Below are 26,559 nucleotides of genomic sequence, written 5' to 3'. Positions count from 1 at the left end.
ATGACAGCATAAGCACACTAAAACAATCCCTGCTTGACCTGAAACGTCGCAGCACCTCATGCAGGACTTCGAGGCGCTGCCCACAAGCCTTAAGCCCGCGCCGCACGAGCAGAAAGCCGGGTGCTGGCAGACGGGCAGCGCCGCCCCCGCCCTGCTCGTGTGCTCGAGCGCTGGGTGCCTCGGGGGCGCCGGAGGGCAGGTGACGGCTCGGGAAGCCCCGGGAACACGGCCTGGCCCCCTTTGTGCGGTGCCACCAGGCTCTGGGTGAGTGCTCCCACCGGCAGGAGCACCGGGGGGCGGTCGGGCTGCGGCCCCCGGGACGGGCAGGCGGCGCGGGGAATTCCGCACTTGCCGGGCGGCAGCTGCAGCCCCGCCCGGCCCCGCCCCGCGTTCCCTCAGCGCGGGGCGCGGCCCTGCCCGCCGGGCGGGCGCGTTCACCCCGCACGAACAAAGCGGCCCCGCCCAGCGCGGCCGCCGCCGCCATCTGTCCCTCCCTCCCTGCCACCCGCCCCCGCGGCGGGGCGGCTCCGACCCGCCCCTTTCGCTTTCCACTTCGGCAGCGGCGCCGGGAGGGCCCCGGGGCGCCTCCGGGCGGGCTGCGGTGCGGGCGGGCGGCGAGCGCAGCGACAGCGGCACCGGCACCGGCACCAGACAGAGCGCGGTACCGGGCCGGGCCCGCCCGCCGCACAGCCGGGCCCGCCGCCATCTTCCCCTCCCGCCCCGCCGGTGCCGGCGCTCACGGGCCGCGGGGCCCCGCAGGTGAGCGGGCGGGACGGAGGGCGGGGGCCGGCCGGGCTGCGGGCGGGGGCTGCGGGCAGGGGCTGCGGCCTCTGCGGCGCCAGGTGGGCGCTGCTCGGCGTCCTTGCCGGCTCCGGGGCCCGTCCGTGACTCCCCCGCGGGGGGCGCATCGCCCCGGCTGCCGGCGACGCCCGAGCGCCGCCGCCCCTTTGTTGTGGCCCGGCCGGGGCAGCCCGGGCGCGGTGCGGGCCGGGGCAGCGCTCTGTGCCCGGGGCCGCCCCGCGGGAGCTGCGCCGGGGCCGTGCGGCCCTGCCCGCCGCTGGTGCGGAGCCCACGTTCCCGAAATGCTGCTGCGGGCTCGGCGCGGCGCAGTTAACCGGGGCGGCTGCTGTAAACCCGGCGAAGCTGGGTTTCCTATGGATTCGCGCGTGGAGAGGAAGAAAATGTTGGAACAGTGCGGGGTATTACAATCAAAATGCGTTAATATATAGTCTTTGGAAGTTGTTTGGTGTTTCTTATTTTTCTGCCTTATATTTTCACTGTGATGTGAAGTATTGCATAATTTAACGTCACCTTTTTGTCATTCGCGGTGCGGAATGCGCTGGGCAAGGCGTGTGCGTGTTGTAACAGGGGCTGGTGAATGCTGAGAGCTCTGCGGTCACCTCCCGAGCGTGGTGAGACAAGGATTACCGGGTGGCTCGGGAGCAACAGCTGATCTAAGCAGGGGAACAAAATGGATTACTAGATGGCAAGCCAGCGAAAAAGCTGGTGTGTAAGAGGACACCGATTTGCTGTGTATTGGAGTAGAAAAGGTCTCAGAGTTCAGCTGTGCGAAGTTTAGTGACGGTTTTCTGTTAAGGCCTTAGTATGCTCAGTGCATTTCATTTGAGATAATGAATTGTGTGATTTAGGGTGAAATGGGTGTCAGCAAGCTCTGCTGTGATTAAAAATGGGCCTATAGTCTTCTTTTTTTTTTTTTTTTTTTTTTTTTTTTTGTGAATTCTGCTGATATAGAATAATTGGAAGATGATTGGGGGCACTTCAGAAATGGAGCCAGCAGGGACTGACTGGGCCCCGAGTGCCCTGTGGGCTCTGTGTACCCAGAAGTCTGGAGTGGCCTCTGGGAAGGCAGGAGAGTCAAATGTAAGCGACTGTGGGGTGGATTGAAAGGTGAAATAGCTCAATGCAAAGTAGCCAGCTTTTTAAATATGTATGACTTGTTCACACTGAGGTTTTCTGTGACAGCTCACCAGGATGCTGGGGTAGTTGAGTCTGCATCACAGCTGTCAGTGAACCAAGGCTCCTAATTTGGCATTGAGTGTCCCTTTAAATGTGTCACTGCTCTCACAGCATGTCACTTAAGATTTGAACTATAATTTTTTTTTTCTTGTATTTCAGAATAGTTAGAGACTTTATATTCCTTGCCTGGTTTTCCAAATGTATATTCTGTGCTATTGGCAAGTGATTTGTTTCAGTTGATAAATAACATATGAATAATGCTTATGGTAGAATTTCACTCTTTTTTTTTTGATATTAAACTTTACTTTTAATTTTTATTATATGAATGCATATGCATTTTAAACTTCTTCTAAGAGAGCACTAGACAGTCTCTCTCTTTAAGCTACCTATCTTTAGGTGCTTCTAGTTTAAAAACATTTTCCTGAAATAGTGTATTTATATGCACAAGTGGCTATAAATATGTTTAATGTTTTAAGAGTTATTTTCTTATGCTTTTAACACCATGAGAAGGTTCTTGCTGTTGGCATGTTCTTAGAACATGAGTAAGAACAGAACAAGGATGAAGCCTCTAGCTGGGAGATTTAGCATTAGGTATTATGTTCCAAAGAGCTTGTTTAAACAACATCTTACCCACTAAAGTTAAAAGGAAAGATGTGTCAGGTTTGTGGCAAGACGTTTTTTTGTTTTCTTGATGTAAAAAAAAAATACAGAACTAGCAGAAGATAAGAGGGAGTGGACAGGAGAAGGAAGGAAGATGTGGAGAAGGGCCATTCTGAAAAGACTGGGCAAGATAAAAAGGTTGTATCAGAAATGTGGTTAATACAAGGCACCTGAAATATTAAGCTCTAATTCTCATTTGCTTTCATATACCTCAAGCTAATGCTGTGCTTCAATCATTCTTGAGTATTAGAGCTTGAGCTGATCAGATTGTGACGTTATGCACCATATGTGCCGGCAGAAAGCAGTACAGTGTGATGGACCAAAGATGCAGTTTGAGCTCTAATCTTGAGTTTCCCTGCTGTCCTTTGGTTTTTAATTATTATTCTTTTTATTTATACACATACTGGCATACCGCTGAATGTCTGAAAACCTCATCGATTTTATAGAGGGTGATGTGTAAGCCTGGGTATATTTATAATTTCATGATAAAATGCTGCGTATTACTTTGACAGCATAATGCTTATAAGAAGTCTGAGCTTATCAGACTGAAAACCATCAACTGTGTGAAAATCTTCTCTAGTAGGTTTACTGTTCTGTTGTAGCTATTTGTGTTGCACTGATAGGGAATGCATACTGAATATTATCATAATGCTGTTAATGGATGAGCTCATCAGTGTAGTGTACTTCAACTCTTTTTCAGAAGTTCAGTATCCAAACTAAGTCTGGATGTTGTAATACACTTTTCTTTACTGTACCGCAAAAGTGCTGTTACTAGTCCTATATCAAATATGGAGGATGCAATCATTCTTTATCCCAATTTATGAAAATTAAGTAAATGAAGCTAAGTGTTCAAATTGTCAGAGGTTTTATGTTCAGGACAAGCTTCTTATTTTTAAAAAACTACAATGGAAAATGGAAGACAGCTCACAGATGCTGGATTTTACATAATGTAGATGCACTCTGAATCAAAGTACTGAATAATATGCTTATTTTGTCATCAGTATAATATATAATTAAGACAAGCTTTGAAACTGTGTAGGGTGGCTTCCTGTTTACATTTGTGTCCAGCAGAGCCTGTTGAAAAGCTGGACTTGGTGTTACTTTCTTCAAAGGAATTCTTAGTCTGATTTTTTTTTTTTTTTCCTGACAGGGAATCTCAGTATAGCTTTACCTAAGCCTTACTTTGTCTTTTGACAAGAAGGTTAATTAGTTTATATAAAAACTACCATTGTCATGAAGCCTAATAAAAGAGAAGTGTAAATGCTTTAGGTGAGGTTGTGAATTAAGATGTTAATACTAAATTGCTGGTTAAATTTGTATTGATTTTTTTTTTTCCTTTCAGTGTATAAGCGTAGGGTTGAATTTTTTTGCTGGGACCAAAAATCCATATCCAGTTGCCAAAAGGGGAAGTTTAAGCAGGGCTAAAACATAAGGAAAAAGCATCTTTCTACAAGATCTGGATTTTTATTTGTGGGTGTGCATATCTTTCTTTCAGCAAAGCTTTCTGCAAACCAGAGTTTAATTTTTTCTTTTACCTTAACTAGCTGAGAGTATGCTTATGGTCTCTGGGCGTGTCTTTCATGAAACCCATCAAAATACGTGGTGATTGGAGTCTTCTGTGACTAAAATGAGAATTAGACCCAGCCATTTTAAGAAGTTAGGCCATTTCATCTGGCACAACTAGGTCTCTTGTTCCAAAATAAACTGTGCTCCTATAATCAAATGCTTTGCTAGTCAAATGTTCTGGCAAAAACTTACGTGGAAAAAAATGGCATATAATTGTGAGGAAGATGGAAAATTTGGGGGTTTAGACAGTGCAAAACACCATGTTATTAAGGCCTAAGGTTTTGTATCCCTTCAAGTTCACTAGCATTGGTTTGCAGTGATCAATGAGGAGTTTCATGGAGTAACTGTCTCTTCCTTTCCTCTCTGGTAAATAACTAATTTCTTGTTAATACTCTGAGTGTTTTATTTGGCTTATTCAAACTCAGATTCTGTGCATTTTTCCCTAGTAGGAGGTAGATAGTTTGTTAACACCAGTTTTCCAAGGATGAGCTACATGAAGGCTGCATAATTTTTCAGGTTGTCTTGGAAGATGGGTTGCCCACAGCTGGTTGTCTTTCAGTTGCTGGATCTGCATAAGTGAATGATTTCATGAGGGAATTAAGAACGATTTTTATGTGCTCTTTTGAATTATAAAGGAGAGACACTGGGAACTATAACCTATTGCTCTGGTTGTCTTGCTCTGTGTGGTCATCTCCCTCCACCTTTATTCATTTTCTCTGTGCTCCAGTGTCTCCCCTTCTTCCTGGGGCTGTTGCCTCCTGCTGAGGGGTCCTCACTGGCCTGGTTTCTTCTCTGGTATTAAAATGATTATGAGAGTGCACTGAAGTCAGGTAAAGCCTTTGCTGCTGCCAGAGAGCAAAGCTCTGCTAGTTCCTCGTGTCAGCATGAGAGCCCGTGTGCCCATGGAGTGAGTAAATGCTCGAGTCGCACTGGGCTCAGCACGCAGCCCAGCTCTGGGGCTGGGAGCTGGCTGGGGCGAGTGCAGAGCTGAGAAGAGGCACTGCCCCTCTTTGCAGTAGTAACATGGGATTAAAATGAAATTCTCCTGTTGTTAAATCATATTCTTGTAGCTACAGGAGTGCTGCTGGTGTGGGGGGGATTTGGTTTGGCTTTTTTAGGGCTCCTGATAAAACATTACTGGGCTTAGTGGGTTTCTTCCCTTATCCCCAGTTCTTTCTCAGCAGATCAGTTTAGGAGTTACTTGTAAAGTCTTTGTACCATTTGAAAACAAAAGTTCAACAGCTTCTACTTTGTCGTACTTACTGGAATCAGGCAAGACTTAGTCAAAAGAAGAATTTAATTTACGTTTCCTAAGAGAATTATGTGCTGCAGTTCTCATATCCTTGGAGGAATTGTGTTGCAAAGGAGCTTGGACCTTGTAGCTGTGGGAGCTTTAAACAAGCAGCCTGCTGGCCCCAGCTACATCTGCCCACTTTCTCTAGCTGGCTGGACAGCTCATTAGAACACTGAGCCAACTACATGAGCTGGTGGAAAAGCTCCTGCAGTGGCAGAAGTGAGGAGGGCTGAGGAAGGGCCAGGAGCACGCAGCTGGAGGCAAGAGAGTGCGTAGAATCTGGCAGCCAGCAGGCCCTGTCTTAGGCCACCTTGGGCTGGCAGCTGTAGATCCTTCATGAGGGGAATAGATAGAAATAGTCATCCTTAGGAAGGAAGAATAGAAACCCCTGGCCTAGCTGTCATATGCTACTTCAAAGTTAAGGTAAGGAGAAGATGACATTTTTAGTGTGCTGTGCTTTTTATGTTTGTTAGAAATACTTAAGTTCATATGTGAGAGCTCTAGATGATGACATAGTAAGTGACTCTTATACTCTTTGAACTTCACTGTTTGCATTTCATAGAGGAAAATTTTACATATTGCAGACTTAGTAAGCACAATATTTTCACACTGCTAGAGGATTGATTTCTTGGTCGATTTATCTGGGCCCCTATTTATGCATAGGACAAAAATGGAAAAGTTGCAGGTGCATTGGTAGATCTTAATTATGGCTTCATAGTCAACCTCAAAATCAGTTACTTAATCTTGTTTAATTTTTGTAATGCCATTATGTTCTGTCCTATAAATCTGCATTTTTATTTTTATTGGTAGGCACCATTTGCTAACCAAGCAGAAAATAAGATATTGATGAAAGCTAAAATTCTTTCCTTTTAGGCTGCCATCATGACGGCAGAAGAAACAGTGAACGTTAAAGAAGCTGAAATAATTAAGCTAATACTAGATTTTCTGAACTCGAGGAAGCTTCACATCAGCATGCTGGCACTTGAGAAAGAAAGTGGGGTCATTAATGGCTTATTTTCAGATGACATGCTCTTCCTAAGGTAGGACATCTTTTTCTGGTGCTTAAATACCACATTTATGAAAACCCTGAGTTGGACTATGATTCAGTCACCAGCCCTGTGCCATTAAACAAGAGATCTTAGCTTGTGCCCTCATCTTATCCTGCTTTTTTGTGGTCCCATTCTGTGGCCCAGCCCTGCAGTGTGTTCCAGCTCTGGAGTCACTGACATCCTTCTGAGAGCCATTCAGAGTCACTGACCAGGCAGCAGGAGCATGCATTGATATAGATTTTTTTTGTTTGCTTGTTCATTTTAACTTTGTTATTTTTCTGGCACACCGATGAATTCAAGTGGGAAGGAGCCTTAACAAGTGCCAGTGCACAATAAGTTGATGGAAAACTACAGGCATGAATAAGATGGGAAAGCAAGGGCTGTTGGCATCTGTGATGTGTCATTATCTGCTTACTAATCACATGGCCCTGAAGGTGTGGTTTATTGATTTCTAGAATGTTTCTACAGTATTTTAGTGCTAAGATCAAGGATGAGTGGTTTCCAGAGCTTTTGCCCAAAAATATTATGTGTCTTTCGAAATAATACTTAGATTTATCTTTAATGTTACAACATGAAAGGGAGTATCTATTATCATCAAGGCATGAGGGTTGGTGCAATTCACCATTCAGGATATTGCCCTCAATATTATTAAAAAGAATCGATATCCATCCATCCCAGTTTTTCAGCATTGATGTTTTCTGTTCATGCCAAAGGTACTTAATAATATTGAAGCATGAGAAAGTAATTTATCCAGCTGTTCTTGAAGCATTTAAAACTACATTTTATCACTGAACAGATCTTCTCACCTGTCTTCCCTTTTCATTAAAATTATGTACATTGGACTAAAATGAAATGAAAGAAGACTTTCAGAAAGATTCAAGTTATTAATCCATTTTTTTTGTTGTTGTTTTGTTGTTAGCTTAGTTGGAGAAACTCATCCTTCCCTTGTAGCTTTCCCTTGGGCCTTTTATAGAGGGCTCTGTGTGATAGGAGGGCATGAAGAAACAAAACTGCTCTACCTGTGCAGTCCAGCCCACTGATCCTGGAGTTGGAGCTGCTGTGCAGGAGACACAGGACCATTTTGTCATTTTTGATGTGCCTTTAAAAGTATCTAAAATGTGTCCTTCTAGTATGCAGTTATTTTTTCAAAATATTGAGAACAGACTTGGATTTTTCTCTTGCTGTTAGTATTATTAAACATTTATTTTGGCACCTGTACAAAACATTGACTTTTCAAAGTGGATTGAAGACCTGTTGTGTATTTAAATTATTGTTTTGTATTTAGATGAGCATCTTACTTAGAAAAGGGATGTTCTTGTCCAGTAACATTCAAGGAATGATCCTTTCTTTTACTAGGCAGTTGATTCTTGATGGCCAGTGGGATGAGGTTCTTCAATTTATTCAGCCTCTTGAATGTATGGAAAAATTCGACAAGAAAAGGTAAAATAGAATGTATGTCAGAGTTCAGTTTTTTGAGTTTTGGAAAACACATGGATTTCTAAGTATTGTCTATAAAAACAGTAGTTATGAGTTTTTCACTTTAGTTTTCGGTGTTTTTTTCTAGCCAGTGTGCTGTTTGTAAAGTGTGTGCCTGTGTTTTTAAACGTGTACTTAAAATAAGTGCACACATTCTGTAATGAGTTGTCACGGGCCATACACTTTAGGAATATGATGCATGTTGTACAACCTTTTAAAAGATGCTCTGTCATACTTCTGTTCAAGAAATAATATGATTGCTATACTTGCTTTTGTCTAATTAGCCTTCTGATATTTGTAATAGAATATTTCTGAAAGCATATTCTTAATATTTCTGAAAGTTATGGAAAAAATATTTCCTGTTTAAAAGAAATATGTTGTGGTTACCAATTTTTAAAAATTCATATCAGAGTTCCTTGTCATGACAACAGCTGTGCTTAACTCAGAAATTCAATGTAAAATAGCCTGCTTGTCTCTAGAATAATGTTTAACTACTCTGGAGCAAGATGTATAGTATTTCTCTTCTCACCTGCAGGTTTCGTTACATTATTATGAAGCAGAAATTCTTGGAAGCCTTATGTGTGAACAATGCAATGTCAGCAGAAGATGAACCTCAGCATGTAAGAATTGCCTTTGGTTTGGGGATTTTTTTGTTGTCAGAAAAGCTCTTGAGATTAGTCTGATTAAAGGCAGAGCAGAAGCTCCCAGCATTGAATACACAAATTTTAACTATTACCAAATGGTTTCATAAACACTGGATAAAGTAATCGGTATTGTTTGGAAGTGAGTGTGGCTCCCTGATCTCAAATACAGTTGTACATAAAAGGGTTGCTTGAAAGTTTGCAGATAGAGAAGTGACCATCTGCTGTGTCTGTGGCCCTGACCCTCAGATTTACTTTAGGCCACTGTGCTGAAGTACAGGACACTCCTTTTTTTTTAATACTTTTTTCCCCCTAGAAATATTCTGAAGCAGGTCTCAGAATCACAGAAATTTATTGTGGTAATTTGAGGCAGCTGAAAGTTTGAATGAATTTTATGCTTAATTTCTGTTTGTTTTGGAGAGGAAGGTCAGAATTGGTTTTTTGAGGGAGCAGATGTGTTCACAAAGGACTCTTTCAGTTAAATGTGCAAACAGCAGGAGTTGTGGACTTAAATTTTTGATATGGAAAGAGGTGTTAACTCAAACTGGCAAAGAAGGTGTGCAGATTGTAAAATTAGTTACAGTTTTTCATTTATTTTGACAATACAGTAATACCAAATTTCTAAGACAAAAATGTTATGAAATAAAAAATGAAGAATGACAGTAGTTTTAAGACAAGTGATATTGTTTTCCAGACTGAATTGGTTTTAATTCTCTGTCCCATTACACTTGATTTGTACTTCAGGGTTTTTTCTTGGCAGAGTAGAGCAAGTTAAAAGTATGTCCATATTTCTAGGTGTAAATAGGAGGAGTACTAGTCCTTTGATCTCTCAATCTGTACACTGTTACTGGGACAGCAGTAGAAGGGAAAAATCAGATAAATGTTCCTTATTTTGTTGTTACCAAATATTGCCAAATGAGTTGGCGTGATGTGGGTCAAAGTATTGAAGTGTCTAGGTAACAAGAGAAAGTGGGGATTTTTACTGGTTTTTAAATCTGTGTAACTAAAAATGTCAGATTTTGCATATTTAACATGGTTCTTGGCTCTTAGCTATCAACAGGCTTTGTAACAAAGCCCTCTATTCATTTGGAGGTCTTATCTTCTGAGAACTCCTTGAACTTTTTTAACATTTTTGATGGGAGAAGAGAAAATCTCAGTGTAAAAGCTGCTAATCACTGGAAACTAGAGCAATCTAAAAGGCTTTTTTTAAAAGCTGCTGGCATTGGTTATAGAAATAGAGAGGAGAATAAGCTGTCTTTGAGAATGCAAGTAACCTTTTGTGCTGCAGTAGAATTGGAGCTGTTCAGTCACAGATTTAAAATTTTAAGCCCATCAAACCTGCAGTGACATGAAAACATTCCATAAATCTGTAAAAAAATGAGACTGGATGGGGGATTCTAGGAAGTTGAAGCATTTAGGAATTTGTCTCTGCAGTAACTACACTTGGATTGGCAATCTCCGACTCTATATGCTTTTTTAATTAACATATGAGCAGTAATAGTAATAAATGAATGATAGCAGACAAATTCTGTTGCTGCCTGTTCTTCAAGTGGTTTTTTTTCTTGTGGAAACACATGCACTGCAGATGGCTGTGTTGATATTAATGTTTCCATAGCTGGAATTCACCATGCGAGAGGCCGTGCAGTGCCTGCACGCGCTGGAGGAATACTGTCCCTCTAAGGAAGACTACAGTAAACTGTGCTTGCTGCTGACGCTGCCTCGCCTCACCAACCACACTGAGTTCAAGGACTGGAATCCCAGCACAGCTCGGGTGCACTGCTTTGAAGAAGCCTGTGTCATGGTGGCAGAGTTCATCCCAGCAGACAGGAAACTGAGTGAGGCCGGCTTCAAAGCAAGTAGCAATCGCTTGTTTCAGCTTGTAATGAAGGGATTGCTTTACGAATGTTGTGTGGAGTTCTGTCAGAGTAAAGCTACAGGAGAAGAAATCACAGAAAGTGAAGTTTTGCTAGGCATTGATCTCTTGTGTGGTAATGGCTGTGATGACTTGGACCTTAGCTTATTATCGTGGCTGCAGAATCTGCCAGCTACTGTGTTTTCTTGTGCTTTTGAACAAAAGATGCTTAATATCCACGTTGATAAACTCCTCAAGCCCACAAAAGCTGCCTATGCTGATCTTCTGACACCTCTTATCAGCAAACTTTCTCCTTATCCGTCATCCCCAATGCGACGGCCTCAGTCAGCGGACGCTTACATGACCCGCTCTTTAAACCCTGCCTTAGATGGGCTCTCGTGTGGATTGACAAACCACGACAAGCGGGTCACAGACCTCGGGACCAAAACTTCTCCCATGTCACACTCCTTCGCTAATTTCCATTACCCTGGAGTACAGAATCTCAGCAGGAGTCTCATGCTTGAGAATACTGAATGTCACAGCATTTTTGAAGAGTCACCAGAGCGGTAAGTGCAGCTGGAGCTCTGTTTTTACCTTAGCTTATGTTGCACTGTTTCTGTATTCTTACCTGCACTGTAACTCTGGACGTAATTGTAACACTGAAACATAATTTGGTCGTTTAAATTCTGTTGTAATTAAACTCTGTATAGAGGGTGTTTTCTTCCTTATGCTTTTATGTTCTAAATAGATTTTCATATTTGGATTTGAGCCTTATGTATTCCATTTGGGCCTTCTTGAAGTTTCCTAGCACAGAGCACAAATATGCTCTGAGTATGTGATATAGTCTAGCTAGGGTTTGTGTTCAGTATTACTGTGTTCTTCCATTCTAGATAAATAAATGGACACAGTGAAATAGCTCTAACTCCCATCTTCTTTCCCCATTGCATTCTGTCCTCAAGTCTTGATAAATATTTGGTCTTGACACTGTAAATTAGTTACTTAAGTATACTTGAGCAATTTCCATATCCAGTGAAGTTGGTGGAAATGACAATATGCCATTGTTGTAGCATTCCTCTATCACTTAAATTGTTACAATAGTAGCTCAGCTGAAATATTTACTTGGTATTTTTTAAACCAAGGATGAGTAAGGCAGCTGAAGGTATTATGTTTTTTGTATCAGACTTTGAGATAGTTGGGTTATGCTATTAATAAGTTCTTTAAGGAAATGTAGACTTCTAAATTGGCTTGTGAGAGAATGTCTTGGTAACTGGGGAAAATGGTACTTATCAGTTGAGAGTTTATCTTCATGTTCCTGCCTGGCCTTTCTTTTGATCAGCAGTTCTGTCCTGTGGGGTCGCGCTCTTTCAGGATGCAACACTGTCCCTTTCTAATGGTTACAGTCAAACTTCCCTAGAAAGCAGCTGCCAGCTTTTTTGGCCTCTTAGAGGACCAGATGGGTAGCTAGCCCTGCACTTGGGTGCAGTGGCCAGCAGACAACATTTGGGGCTGTGGTGATCAATCCAGGCCACAGCTGGTGTCTCTATTAGTTTTGCCTTGGAGCAATATTCCGTATGTTGTGTTATGGTAAAGAGCAGCTGTAATTAAACCCAGTAAAAAGGAAACAAAACACTGCCAAACTGATGTCAATTCACCAGTGATAATGTACATACAGTAATCTAAGTTCCTCCTGAAGATATTAGTTTATGGTGAATCTTCTAATTTTACTGCGCTATAGCAAACTTTATCACTTGTGTGAGCAGACCAAGGTCCAGTGTTAAAACTGATTCTTGAGAGGTTTTTAATTCCCTTTTCAATATTGGAGTACTAGATTAATTCACATCATTGTGCGGGCTAAAGAAGACGATTAATTGCTGCAGCTCTTTAGGTAGGCCTTTTCATGTGAAGTTTGTCGTTTGTAACATGTTTTTTAATTAATAATACATCTCTTGAAAGTTAGGATTAGAGGGTCAGAATTAAAGGATTAGACCTACAGGGCCAGACCCCTAGTTTTCAAGAAGGCATTACATTTTTCAGACAAAAATCCAGCTTCAGGTGGTGTCCAGCCTAAAAGGCAATATTTTCAAGGATGAAGCTGAGCTTTATGTAAATCTGGTCCTTGCTTCCTCTTGCACGTGACAGAAATACTGTATTTCTTTTATAAGTTGAGTTCATTAAGCAGTTGTCTTTCAGTCAGCTGAATTACTTTTGTTATTGTACAGAGATACCAACAAAGTTTAAAATAACTTCTAAAAAACCTTTGCTCCAAGTCACTGAGTAAAAGACTTTAAGTTGACAAAACTGAAGATGGGCATCCAAGGTTTGTAACGTGTTCTGCACATTTACTGATTGATTGCCAAACCATTTTGGAAAGAGTGTCACGCAGAAATACTTACAGCACAAGAAAAGCAAAACCAATATAAGCACTTTCCTACCTTGCACTCTCTGGAGCTTTGAAGTGGATGGATGTTAAACATCCATGGATATTAGTTTCAATTTAGATTGATAGTGGTAATAATTAAACTGATACCTTTGGGAAGAGTTTAGTCTCATGGTATATTAGATGCATTTTGTGCACGTAATTTTTGAAATGGAAGATTTTGAGAAACTTATTTAAATTATGTAGAATTCAAATGTAGGGATAAAAAAATGAAATTGTGGTGTGCTATGGTAGTAAGGTTTTTTGGAAACTGGCTGTGTTTTTTGTTTGTCAGGGAGTTTATTTTCTTTACTGTAACATATTGTAAGTGGCATGTTTTTCCTAAGCAGTATCTTCAGTTTGATGTGACTTAAGTGGTTTGCATGCTTTTGCAGATCTTACTCTAGAATGTTATCTTTCTCCACTTGATTTTCTACTCTTAATTTTTCTCAGTTAAGCATCTCTTCTTTTCCATGTTGCTGCGAGAAGTGATACTCCCGTGGAGCCCCAGCATCCCATTGGCAGTGAGACCTCGTGCCCGAGCTCAGCTCCAGAAAATGAACCACTCCATGCAGCACAGAGTCAGGCATCAGCCAAACAAGAGAAAAATGAGGTAGTGCTTGTTTGTTTAAAAATAATGAGGCCCTTTGAGCTGGATTCTGATCACTTCATAATGATTTGCCTTTGTGTGGAGAATTTCATGCATAACAATGGGTTGCTTTGAATCTTGTTTTTACTATAGTAAAAATGCCATATTGCATCTTGTAAAAGAAACTACTACTTTTTGTGCCCCCATTGTATAAAGTTCTGCTGTCATGTGAGTTTGTAATGCAGCTGATGAGAGTGCCTTCTGACATCAGCAGTCTAGCTAAACTGTTGTGTATATCTTTAAAAGGGAAGGAAAAAAAAGCCAACAATGTTAGTTTATGTTGAACAGTTAAGCATGCTCTTCATGTTCAAGTGAGAAATTCAGCATGTAGCTTGTAATTTTTGGTATTAACATTAGGTTTTGTAGGTCAACTTACATCAGTTGTTGTCTAGAACATAGAGAAATTAAAATTGGGCAATTCCCTCATAAATATATCTTTGCTATTCAGAATCCAATAGCATAACCTTTTTTGTATTCATCTTCGAAGACCTGTGCCTTGACTATCTTTATTCTCTTTTTTTTTTTTTTTTTCCTTAACAGCAATATAGGGTAAGTGAAGATAATACCTCCGAAGGAAACAATGAAAACAGTTACCTATTCTATTCTTTTTCCACAGTTGATTGCCAGTCTCTAAATTTGTGGGAGTAAGAAATTAATTAAACTTTCTTTTCAGAGCTTTGGTTTTGATGTGTTCCTGTAGAGGCTGATGTAGAAGCTGGAGTTTATAAAATAGAGCTTCTGAGCAACATATTTTGGGTTTGCATGTTAGTTGGGAGATAGTGGCACAGAACACAAAAAAATCAAAAGATTGAATAAAATTGTAACAAACAAGTATCAGTCATGAAAAGAAGAATAGACAAGAATATACTTGTTGTTTAGGATGATAACCCAGGGAATGGGGGATAGTTCATGAATTTCAGGTACAGAAAATAAATGCTTTTAACTTATTTGGAGTTTCTGAATTGCAAGTATTCACCATGGGAAACCTAAGGTGGTAAATATTTTGCAAATGCAACAGAGCTAGGAAATCCATTATAAGTAAAAAAATTATTGTGTCAGAGAACAAAACATCATAATGCAAGTATTGTTAATAATTATTAATAGAAAAAATGCAAAGGCTGTTACAAAGACAGAATGTGTATGAATTGTCTGAACTAATGCAAAATTATGGGGATGTCCATATATAACTTTAAATCGTAGATGACAAAGCTGTCACTCCAGAAAACAAACAAAAACCCATGCAAGGTGTTTTTGTACTATTGCTTTTTTATTAGCATTTTTCTGTTTTTTTCTATTAGGTAAATATGCAGTTTGCTTTTTTTCTTCAGAAAATGTAGGGCAGTTCAGCATGGATAATCTGGCCTTGGACTAAAGTGTTTTTGGTCTTCTGTTTGTTCATTTTTATCTTGTTCTCAGCTATTAGCAGAAAAGTGAAAGAAAAAGGAGGGTTGGGAATGCAGAAGGCAGCAAGTCCTGGGCAGTTGGCAGTGTGGGAAGCTAAATACAGTATGTAAAGGAGAAAAGACTGAGAAAGGAAGTTCAAGTGATGGCTTGGTCCAGAAAATAAGGAAGTTTAAAGTTAAAACAGGCACCAATTTCAAAAGTAAAATGTAACACTTTTTAGATAGACCACTGCTGCAGGGAGAGGTAAACTGGGTCTGCAGACTGATGGCAGGGAGGTGTCAACGTGGCAAAAAATACTAAATTTGTAATGCAAGTATGACTTACATAGTTTTCCGGATTTTATTTTCAATTTTCAATCACTTTTTAAATTTTTTATCTTAAGTAATGCTTTAAGAATTTTGTAGGAAAGAGTAATTTTCTTCAGAATTATGGCAGGACTGTTTCAACAGTGAATAGCATAGGCTGGCAGTGCTTTCTCTTTTTAATATGTAAATTGTGTCTGGTTTTAAGGAAGAATTAAATCATCACTCCTCAGAGATTAATCACCTGGCTTTTTGATGCCTGTGTTGAAATATTGAACCAGAAAGTATATATTTATGTCAAATACCAAAATTAACTATTTATGTTCCATCTGTGATTCTCATTTCTTTTTAGCTTCGTGATTCCACAGAGCAGTTTCAGGAGTACTACAGACAAAGACTACGCTACCAGCAGCACTTAGAGCAGAAGGAGCAGCAGCGACAGTTGTACCAGCAGATGTTGTTAGAAGGAGGAGTCAATCAAGAAGATGGAGGTGACCAGCAACAGAACCTTACTGAACAGTTTCTTAACAGGTTGGGGGAGTTTCATTCTTCTACCCACCCATATCTCTCTGTAAGTTCTCATAATGACCTGGTTTGATGGTTTGGGTTTTTTAACTTGTCATTTGTTATTAGATCTATCCAGAAACTAGGAGAATTAAATATGGGTATGGACAGTCTTGGAAATGATGTACAAACATTTAGCCAGCAATGTAATGGGAGCAAAGGGATTGCATCTACCAATCCAGCCAGTAACTTCACATCAGCACCCTCAGATGGCTGCCAGAGGATAACAACTGATAGCCCAAATCTTAATACAAGCACTCCTCGCAAGTGTGGATCAGCTAATCAGATACCTTTTCCTGAAGAGTCACCTGTACAGGGGAATCAAAGGTAAGTTACTGGAGAGCATTCAGGGCTGGAAAAACCCTTCTGCTAGCACTGTGGGAGGGCTGTTTGTATTTATCTTCAGCTATCAAATTAATTTGTCATTGAATAGGGGTATGATCAGTGTTTTCTAAATATTTATGTAGGGATTCTGAAGTCTTTTTTTTTTTTGTTAACAGCATGCATGAGGAATAGTGGTTATTTGTTATGGCTTACATTTTATGTTTGTTTTTAATTCTGGAGTTTCTCTTCCATCTTATATGTATAGTTCTTGTTTATTTTGTGTTATTCTAAGTTTCTGGAACCTTTTTTAATGAAATACAAGCTAGATGAAGGGAGAAGCAGGGCAGAATGGGAACTGAATTTCTTCTGTTAACTAAAAGTAGTGCTGACCTGAAAGAAACAGTAATTCTTCCACCTCTCTGTGTCTATATATTGTATCTATACATAGGTATATTATAGAATGAAAAATGCTTTTAACTTGAGTTCACTTGTTCAATGCTTGGAGTTGCTGCAAAACTTGTAAAAGTAATCGTTTAATGGTAGTGATTCAGACATGTATAACACTTTACACAAATTAGCAGTTCTGAGAATAACTGAAACTGTAACTTTAGTGTGAAAAATACTTACCAAAAATCTGTCCCTGCTCTTGTTGTTTTGTTTTATGATGTTAAACACTTCACCAAATCAAAACAGTGCATCAGAGCATGCCATCACTCAGCCGCAGTCAGAAGACTCTTCGGGGAATTTATCTAGGACACGAGGCGATGAGGTGAGTTTTCTTGTTTGTGTTATCAAAAGGTTCAGTACTTAATCCTGAGTGTGACATCCTCTTACTGTTAAGACATATTTAGAATGAATTTTGGTTGGTGCAGTGCCTACAGTCACAGAACCATTGAGATTGGAAGGGACATCGGGAGACTGAATCCAAATGCACTGCTCAAAAGAGGGTCAGTGGGAGCAGGGTGCTTGGGGCTGGGTCCTGTTGGGTTTTGAGTCTCTCCAAGGATGGAGGATGTTCCTCAGTCTTTGTGGGCTACCTCATCCCTTGTCTGACCACCCTCACAGTGTTTTTAAAACACCAAAAAAGTTGAAGTGGAATTTGTTTTACTTTATTTGGTGTTCACTGCCTCTGGTCCTTTCACTGAGTACCACTGAGAAGAGTCCTGCTCCATCTTCTTCACTCCCCCAGTCATGTTATTGTATGCCCTGGTGAGATGTACGCATGCACACCCTGAAAAGCCCTTCAGATCTCAAGGCCAAACAGTACCAACTCTTTCAGCTTCTCCTTGTACAACAGATGTTCTAATGGGATGTCTTTGACAACCATTGTTTTGTGTTTTCCAGGTTAAAACTTTGAGTGTTGGACTCCAGTCAGTATGGTCTGAAAAACCAGGGGAATAGTTAATAGGGAAATAACTGCAATAAGTACATTTCAAGGTTTCTGCATAAATAAAAATCATAATCTTAGAAAGGTGGCCATGAAGTCACAAAGAGGATGATGTAATAAAGCTTAGTATAATTTAGTGATTATTTTGTGGTACATACAGAGTGAAAATCTGATTCTGTGTTTAATATTATATTTGGGTTAGAAACTGTGTTTGACTTGGACTGTTGTCAGTAAAAAGGCTGCTTTGTTCCTGTGCAAGTTTCACAAGGATCAAATGTGTTTACAGAAATAAACTGTAGTATTGCCCATCTGAGGTGGGCTGTTTAGAAGAACAAAAGCAGGTGGAAGTCAAGAGGGAGAATGAGAAATACTAATAATTGTTATCTGTAAAAGTCAGTTGAAGAAAAGAGCTTAAAGAGCATTCTTGGCCTTGGAGTAGACATTGTTTACAAAACCCTGCTTTGAGTGATCCAGCCTGCTGTGCTGCTACTTGTTAATACTTGGCTACAGTAGCTTTACATTATTCCACAGAGCAGTCACACCTACTTTTAAATGTCCAGTTTTACACGGAAGAACCTAATTTTACTGTTATCCTTCTACACAGGATGACAAATCAAAAAAGCAGTTTGTTTGCATTAATACTCTAGAAGATACACAAGCTGTCAGAGCTGTAGCCTTTCATCCCAGTGGGAGTTTATATGCTGTTGGTTCCAACTCTAAAACTTTGAGAGTTTGTGCCTATCCTGAAGTAATTGACCCAAGGTAAGAAAGCTAATACAATCATTTATTTTTCTCTATTATAACACTTTTTTCTGCTGCAGCTATCTGTACATTTCATACCTCTGTTTTATTGCCATAAATACAGCAATGCTGTCCTTGGAATCCTGAACTGCTAAACAAAAATAAGATAATGTGCTGAAGTATTTGTATATTTGTGGTCTGCTTCTTTGCTCTCTTTATTATTTGCAAGATGTATTGCCACAAGACCACACTTTTCATTATAAAAGTGTTAATTTTTTTGTCTCAGCAGCTGGGGTTTTTTGAGTTTGCTGGTTGGCCTGTGGTGATGATATTCCAGCTGTAACAGTGGGAGAAGACGTGTCAGTTCACAAGCTGGGCTTCACAAGATTCAGTTTCTGGCAGGAGGACAGACTTAACAATAGAGAAAGTTGTATCTTCTTGACTTTTACAGCAAAACTTGCCAGAGCATGTCTGTTGACCTGCTTTTACTCTAAACATTGTTTTCTAGGTATATTGGTTCCTTGACTGAAAAAGCATCATTTGTCGTTTACTGTGCACTTGTATTTTCAGGTTTCTTTCCACCCATTTTTAATAGGATGGGAAAAACATAAAATACTTAATACATATAATAAATAAACTTTATACATAAAATAAATACTGCCACATCAATAACAGTCTCCTTAATTCTGCTTCACTTTTATTATTTTCTTGGAAGAGGGGAGAAGTGCAAGCCTCTAAAACATCACAATTTTATAGGGATGTACAAGTGTGCACAGTGATTTTATTTGGGGCATCTTCCCACTTTAAGACTGATGTTCAGGCTTCCAAAGTGTTGAAAAAGTAATCTGATTTTTCTTTTCCTCCTTAATATCATCAGTAATGTAGCCTTTGAAGTTTAATTCCAAAATATTTATGAGCAATGTATGACACAACAAAAAAAGGAATTTATTTCTGTTACCTAATACAAGGCAGCTTACTGGGCTTGAAGCCCAGACAGCCTCTTGACTGGTAAGCAGTGCAAAACATGTTGGCTCCTACACAGCTGCTTATTCTGCTCGTTGGGAAAGGTTTGAGCAACTCTGCAGCCTTAGTTTGTACTTGCAGTGCACAGTCTGCTGTGACAAGAGACACAGTGCATCTGGACATGAAAGGAATACTGAGATTTCCTTAGTTCTGAACTTGGAATTCTTCCACTTACTGTTGATTTTAACTATGCTTACAATTTGCCTAAAATACTTCATCATGGTATTTACAAGTCAGCAGAGAGATTACATTATCTTAAAGATATTCTAATCCTTGTAACAACATGAGTCTAGACATGCATTCAAAATTATGTGCTTTTCAAAGGGTTATGGTTATGTAGAATATTTGTTCTTTGAAGCTCTGCTGGGCCTATTAAACTTTTTTTTTTTTTTTACTTATCCTTCAAACTGATGAATTATTCAAGACAGGTTGGTTTCTGTTCTCTAAAGGTATAATAGTAGTGTGGGGGGTTTTGCACACCTTTAAAGTTAAACACTGACAGATACATGTTACAGTTCTGCAACTGCTTTCCATGCAGTGGATTGGCAGCATGTGGTCTCTGACCTGGGTAGGTGCTCCCATGTCCTGAGAGAGTCAGTGATCCTCCACTCTTAAGATGTGGTGAAATCAAACTCAGAGTGTGAGATTAGGCCATTTAGGGAGCTCTGTAGTGTGTTGAATGATCCTGATTTAGGCTAATCTGTAATGGATTTCCTCTCTGGCAACACAATAAAATTAGCTGCCATGTATTCTTTACTAAAGCGATGTTAATCTCCAAAGTTTTTCAATGAGCTTGGATGATTGTCTTCTATCTTTTCTCTCTGCCTCTTCTGTTCAAATATTTATAATAAGGTTTTTGAACTTTTTCAATACCAATTTAATTTGTTTAATTTCTCTTGTTGATGTTACTGGAGTGATATGGAGATGGATACTCCAATACTTTATCCTAAGTACTTGATTTCTTCCTGTTGAGAGAGCAGAAAGAGAACGTTGTAGGAAGGAAATTGATTGCAGTCAAGGAAATATAAATTCCTGGGACTGTTGCTTTTATTTCAGCAGTGTGTAAAGCTGATGCAGTTTTACAAATCATAATCTATGGTGTATGTAGATGCTGTCAGGATTTTTGCATTAACGTAGAAGTGGCAAATCTGTTTTTCTTGCACAGGTTTGATTGAACTTGTGCATATTCAAAAGTGGCTATAGAATTAAGTATTTGATGTTTGAAGGATGTAGAGAACTCACACCAGTTTCAGACTCCAGTGATAATGTTTTGTTGTCCTATAGCTAGTAATTACTATAGTTTATCTGTATCAACCCTTTACAGATGAAGGGGCCGGGTAAGTTTGTTTTGCATGTACGGTCACAGATAGAATGGGAAGATGAGGAAAAATTGAGAACATGAGGAGAAGATCCTTTTGTCTTTGATCACATATGTATGTTTCAGTGCAAGTAGTCATATGAATTTCATGTTACCCAAAATAACAGAAAAATAGTGTCTTCATTTTAGAATACTTTGTTTCCCTTAGAAATAAAAAGAAATATGATGTTTGGTTTTCTTTTTTTTTTCCTTTTACCAGTGCTTATAATACTCCTAAACAACCTGTAGTTCGCTTCAAGAGGAATAAGCATCATAAAGGATCAATCTACTGTGTAGCCTGGAGTCCCTGTGGACAGCTATTAGCTACTGGTTCTAATGATAAATATGTGAAGGTGCTGCCTTTTAATGCAGAAACTTGTAATGCAACAGGTACTGTGTTGTATATTTAGCTCAGAGAATTTATTTTCAATTACTGTCCAGTATTTGTCAAAAAACATTCAGTTTACATTGATGTTTTGTTATTTTTATTCCAATATTTTAATTCAGTCTCTTCTCCCTTTTATTGTGGTCTCTATCCAGGAAAGAGCCACTGAGAGGTTTAAAATTATCTTTAGGGTTTTGTTTGGGTTAGGTGGCTGTGTTTTGGTTTCATTTTGCTAGACTCTGCTATTGTTCTATCTCTTGGCATTTTCCTCCCCATATACAGTAAAACAACCAGATATTATTACCCACTTCTAGGCCATGATTGTCAGTAAGAATTTATTTCCACTCCTAGTTCCCTTTTCTCTTGCCTAGTTCTCTCTTCTCACCCATCTTAAAAAGGTTTCTGTCCTAGCAAATACTACTTTCCATGTCCACTACTGCTAATCAATATGTTGAATGTGGCTCTTACCTTTCCTGTTTGGAATTTAGTCTGCCTTGTCCTTTGTATGATCTTTTCCTTCTGGCAAAGAAAACCTTTTGAGTTCACCAGAGTTTACAAAAAGAAATAAATGTACTGTGTAAGAAACCTGGTCTGCAGTTGGCAGTGGTGATGGTTGGTCAATGTACATTTTGCAAAGCTTTAGGAAGTAGGAAACTCAAGCAACACTCAAACCCAAGATTCTTAGATATTTTATTTGAGCTGTAGTAAGTGAAATAGTGTGTTCTGTGCTGAAGGGCACAGCCATGTTTGCACTTGGTGGCATGTTCACTCTAAAATACTCTGTATTATCGCTGTAGCCACTTTAAAGAGCGCAGCACTAACAAACAATGTGTGCCTTACGTTGTTCCTTGATTTTTAATTTATTTTAGGACCAGATTTGGAATTCAGCATGCACGATGGGACAATCAGAGACCTTGCTTTTATGGAAGGCCCGGAAAGTGGTGGTGCCATTTTAATAAGTGCTGGAGCAGGGGACTGTAACATTTACACAACAGATTGTCAGCGTGGACAAGGCCTGCATGCCCTAAGTGGTCACACTGGTAGGTACAGTGTGGCTTCTGTCACACTTTCTAAGTCTGTATTATATTCTAATAAAGTTGTTGGGTTGATTTGGCTTAAAGTTACTGTGTTTTCCTTTTTAGCAAGACTTTTTTTTTCCTCTCCCAATTGCTCTTGAGGTATTTTGAGGGGAGGTGGACAGTGTTTATTGTTAAATATGTTTGCTGTTAATCTAATGGAGAGAGTGCACACCTCATTCCAGAGAAGACACAGAGCTGGGTATTGCCATACACTGGTGCAATGGATCATGCAAAATGCAGGTTTTCCACGGGATTGTTAAGTCTCTGAATGCAAAAAGTAATCCCAACTGTAATATTTCAGTGTTGGGTTAATGATGCTTAATCAAATTAAGAAGTCTTCTTGTTCACAGGACATATTTTAGCACTTTATACATGGAGTGGCTGGATGATTGCATCTGGATCCCAAGACAAGACTGTAAGATTTTGGGATTTGAGAGTGCCAAGCTGTGTTCGTGTTGTGGGAACAACGTTTCATGGAACAGGCAAGACTTGCTATCATGCTTCTAACCATTCTGGCATGAAAATAGACTTTGAAGATGTGCAAGTCATAGAGAGTGAATGTAAGGGCAGGTTGTGGCACAGAAGGGCAGCTTAGCTTAAAGAAAGAACCTGTGGGGATATCTATACCTGTGAGGTTTGTTCCTAAATATTTCCTTTCAGAAGATGGGTAGTGCTTTTGCCTTATGACTTTCAAACAGACACTTTTAAGTGCATTCAAATACAGCAATCTAACTGAAGTCCTTGAAACTTAGGGCCAGGGTGAACTCCTTGCAGTATTCCATATTATTTCATAAGAGTGACTTTCTTCCCTGTGATGGAACAGATACTTTCTTATGCAGCTTTTATACTATCTTTGCTATGATTCAAGTGTGAATTATGGCTTCAGAGTTTTTAGTGCTGAACCATAAAGACTTTTTTATTCTTAGCTGGATATGTTCATCTGCCTTGGTTTGAAAGACAGGTGTCTGCTAGGCACGAGCCTCCCTTGGAATAGAGGATGTAAACTCCCTCCCTCCGAATTATTATAATTTTGAAATTAAGGGTCTCTCAGGCAAAGATACGAGGATAGGAATAGCAGTTCTTTTATGTATAACAGTAAGGCAAACAAACACCAGCTCTCAGAACCGGGAACGCAGGGACACTTTGCTGACCGCAGGCACCTTCCCTTCGGTGCAGTTCCGGTCACCACCGGCAGGGGCGCTGCTGGCTCCCGGCGGGCAGGGCAGGTGCGGTGCTTCCCCCGCGGCTGCAGGGGGCGCTGTGGCGCGGTCTGGGGGAGCACGCGGCCATGGCGGCTGGGCCCAGGCGGGAAGGGATGGAGGAGAGGCTTCGCTCCACAAACCCCGGGGGCGGCCGATCCCGGTGCCCCAGCAGGACTCTAAGGAGCACCGGGCTGGGACGGCAGGGATGAGCAGAAATCCCGGGGTGGTGGACGAGATGCATCAGAAGCTCTGCAGCAGTAGCTGGAACTGCGGGATGTCCCGGCAGGGCAGGGGGATGCGGGAAAGAAGAAAGGCAGCTCCCGGCTGGGTTATGGAGGTGGCAGCAAATTCTTTTCTCCGAGCCGCAGGTCTGACTGTTCTCATCCGAAACTCAGAGCGAGAGACCGCAGCCAGCCCCGTCCTTTACCTGCCCCCAATCTCGCTGTATCCCTCCCCTCCCGGGGAAAAAGTGTAGCCAGATGCTATACTCCTCTCCCCACCTTGGCCACTTCCTTTGTTTTTCCTAAGTGCCCATAAGTACCCAGTAGTTAGTTTGCTATTTAGTTAGTTGCTATTTTAGTTATTTTAGTTAGTTTGCTATTTTGTTAGTTGGCTATTGGCGGAAGCGCAGCTAACTGGCTGTGGGATCGCTGGGTTTCTGTGGCCCTGCAGGAAGCGCCGTAGCCTCGGTGGCGGTGGATCCCAGCGGCAGGCTGCTGGCCACGGGCCAGGAGGACTCGAGCTGCATGCTGTACGACATCCGCGGGGGCCGCATGGTGCAGAGCTACCACCCCCACGGCAGCGACGTGCGCTCCGTGCGCTTCTCGCCGGGCGCGCACTACCTGCTCACCGGCTCCTACGACATGAAGATCAAGGTGACAGACCTGCAAGGTAACACGGGCTCGCTTCCTCTTTGGGGCTTTTAACGTTGGGAGTTGAGGATCAGGTTTTAAGTAAAAACGGGAAAAAAATAGTAGAGCTTTGACAGGTTGGATGTGTATATATGTCATTGTGTCTGCTGGAAATTGGCTAGTTGTGGTGCTGAAAGTGTAGACTGTGAACTGAATCTTGTTTTAGGGTGATGATCTCATTACAGTAAAACCACTGATTAACACTCTTGCCTGGTGATTTGGTCATTGCTTTCAGACAGTATTCATAAAATTGACCCTTAAAAAAAGCCCTAAAAAAGTATAGTAATTCTCATTTGTATTGGCATAAGTTAAGAATAGGAAAGATATTGAGTGTATCTAATTGACTTGGTTTTCTTGGACCATTAAATTTTAATTACCTTGTGTAAAAATGGTGGAGATCTGCATTTTTAAGTTGTACTGTGTCCAGTAATGCCTAAAAATTGAAACACTGGGGCCTTTTGCAATGCTCGGTGTGTGTGTGAGAGAGAAAGGGGACTAAGGTAGGCTTCATAAGGTGAAATACAGATGTAAGCTTAAAGTAAGCAAACTGGATAAAGAAGACCCTCCACCCAAGGGCTAGGATACTGATTCATGACATGAGTAATGATTTCTGTTCCTTTTCACAGGGGACCTGACGAAGCAGCTTCCTCTGATGGTGGTAGGGGAGCACAAGGACAAAGTTATTCAGTGCAGGTGGCACACGCAAGATCTTTCCTTCTTGTCATCTTCTGCAGACAGAACTGTAACCCTTTGGACCTACAATGGTTAGAGTGCAAACAAAGGCAACTATGCAGCTAAAGCACAGAGACCTGAGACTACAGAACTGTCAAAACAAGTAATAATAATGAGGCTTTGAGAGAGCAGCAGTTGGGCAGGAGAGTGTCTTATCAAGAGGAGGGGCACCTGTCACTGATTTTTCTGGTTTCTAGGAGGTCTTGGTGTTTTTAGTATATTCTTTTGCAGTGCTTCCAGTCTTCCATGTTGAACTCATGCTGCTGTGACCTATTGTAGTCTTGTTGCCAAAGTCTATGAGGAGAACTCTTCTGTTGTTGATGTGCACTCAGAGTAACATGAATGATGTGTTTACAGTTTGGTATTAATTGCATTCCTTGTTCTTTGCCTCAATGAGAATTTTGTATAGAAACTTAAGTTGAGGAACACCTTAAGCAAGTCTGTATGTAACTAGTTACACACACACATAAAAGAAAAACTACTTCCACTGTTTTTTCAGGTTTATTGTATTCATCACTTTTAAACAAGAGCTCAAACTTGATAACATCTCCATAGTTTCAACTTTTTAGTAAAAAAAAAAATCTGAACTTTAAAGTTTGACTAGGTAGTAACCACTTCTTGATTATGGTCCATTATATAGTGGGTTTTTTTTTTTTCTTTTCATCTAACCTGGGAAAAATGTTGCTGTTTTTACTACATGACATTATTTTGAACCAGCTAACATGTTGGAGGGGGAAAAGTAAAATATTGACTTTTTTCAGTAGAAACATGTAATATTTTACTTTTTGAATGCAACAGAATACCTCTGTGTATAATGTACTGTAGAAAAGAGTGGATTGGCAGCAGTTGTCACAGTGAGCTTAATGGTTATCAATTTTTCAAGTAAAAGGGATACCATTAATGCTGTAATAGAAACCAGCATGGCTTAAAATGCTATGTCTGCATGATAATTTAAGAATTGTTTAAATTCCCAGTTCAGAAGCTTACCTGATTTTTATTTCTTGCACTGTTTATGTCTGGGAAATTGCGGTTTTATTTCTACAAAACTTTAGATTCTAATGTTTATGTATTGTTATATTTTCATATTGTACAGTTCCTTTTACTTTTTAAAATATAAACCTTAAACTTTAGGTTATTTATTTATTTGAACTGCAGTTACATTTTTGGATTCTCTTGGTTACTAAATTATATGTGCACTGTAGCAAGCATTTTTAACTATCGTATAAAAGTGGAAAGGTAACTATAGAAGTGTATCTGTGCTATAATCTCAATAAAGACCTCCAACACCTGCACCCGTTTCATCTGTTATTTTTAATTGGTTTATAATTCCTCAGACCAACTATGATACAACAGTTTGACCTATGATTTAAGTTTGACAGAATTATAAAATACTTAAGAGCTTTGATACTGGTTCCAAGTATTGGAATTTGCAGTGCTGTTAGTAGTAATAATACAGTGGCGAAGAGCTGAAAATCTTGTTTATTTTTTTCTTTCATTCATATATATTATTGTATATATATATAATAATGCTGTGTAGACAAAGCTACTTTGGAGGAAAACAGCGTTTC

General features: G+C 40.3%; 1 protein-coding gene across 3 annotated transcripts; it reads left to right on the top strand.

The window, feature by feature from the left end:
* Positions 1–74: 74 nt before the first annotated feature.
* On the top strand, positions 75–26,283 carry WDR47 (WD repeat domain 47). 3 transcript variants are annotated; one of them, XM_053950709.1, is made up of 15 exons: positions 75–264; positions 6,371–6,537; positions 7,903–7,986; positions 8,558–8,642; positions 10,279–11,081; positions 13,421–13,544; positions 15,639–15,817; positions 15,920–16,177; positions 16,868–16,943; positions 18,166–18,323; positions 20,903–21,072; positions 21,937–22,107; positions 22,497–22,628; positions 24,021–24,239; positions 24,886–26,283. In XM_053950709.1, the coding sequence occupies exons 2-15, from the start codon at positions 6,380–6,382 to the stop codon at positions 25,026–25,028; spliced, it is 2,760 nt and encodes a 919-aa protein (XP_053806684.1). In that variant the 5' UTR covers positions 75–264; positions 6,371–6,379; the 3' UTR covers positions 25,029–26,283. The 3 variants fall into 3 exon arrangements, with proteins under 3 accessions (XP_053806684.1, XP_053806683.1, XP_053806685.1); XM_053950708.1 differs by lacking the exon at positions 75–264 and adding an exon at positions 673–759; XM_053950710.1 differs by lacking the exon at positions 75–264 and adding an exon at positions 1,486–1,506.
* Positions 26,284–26,559: the final 276 nt, after the last annotated feature.

Source organism: Vidua chalybeata, chromosome 9 (assembly GCF_026979565.1).
Source record: "Vidua chalybeata isolate OUT-0048 chromosome 9, bVidCha1 merged haplotype, whole genome shotgun sequence".
Classification (NCBI taxonomy): Eukaryota; Metazoa; Chordata; class Aves; order Passeriformes; family Viduidae; genus Vidua; species Vidua chalybeata.
The sequence above is the reverse complement of the archived record's forward strand: the minus strand, read 5'-3'. Positions and strand labels throughout refer to the sequence as shown.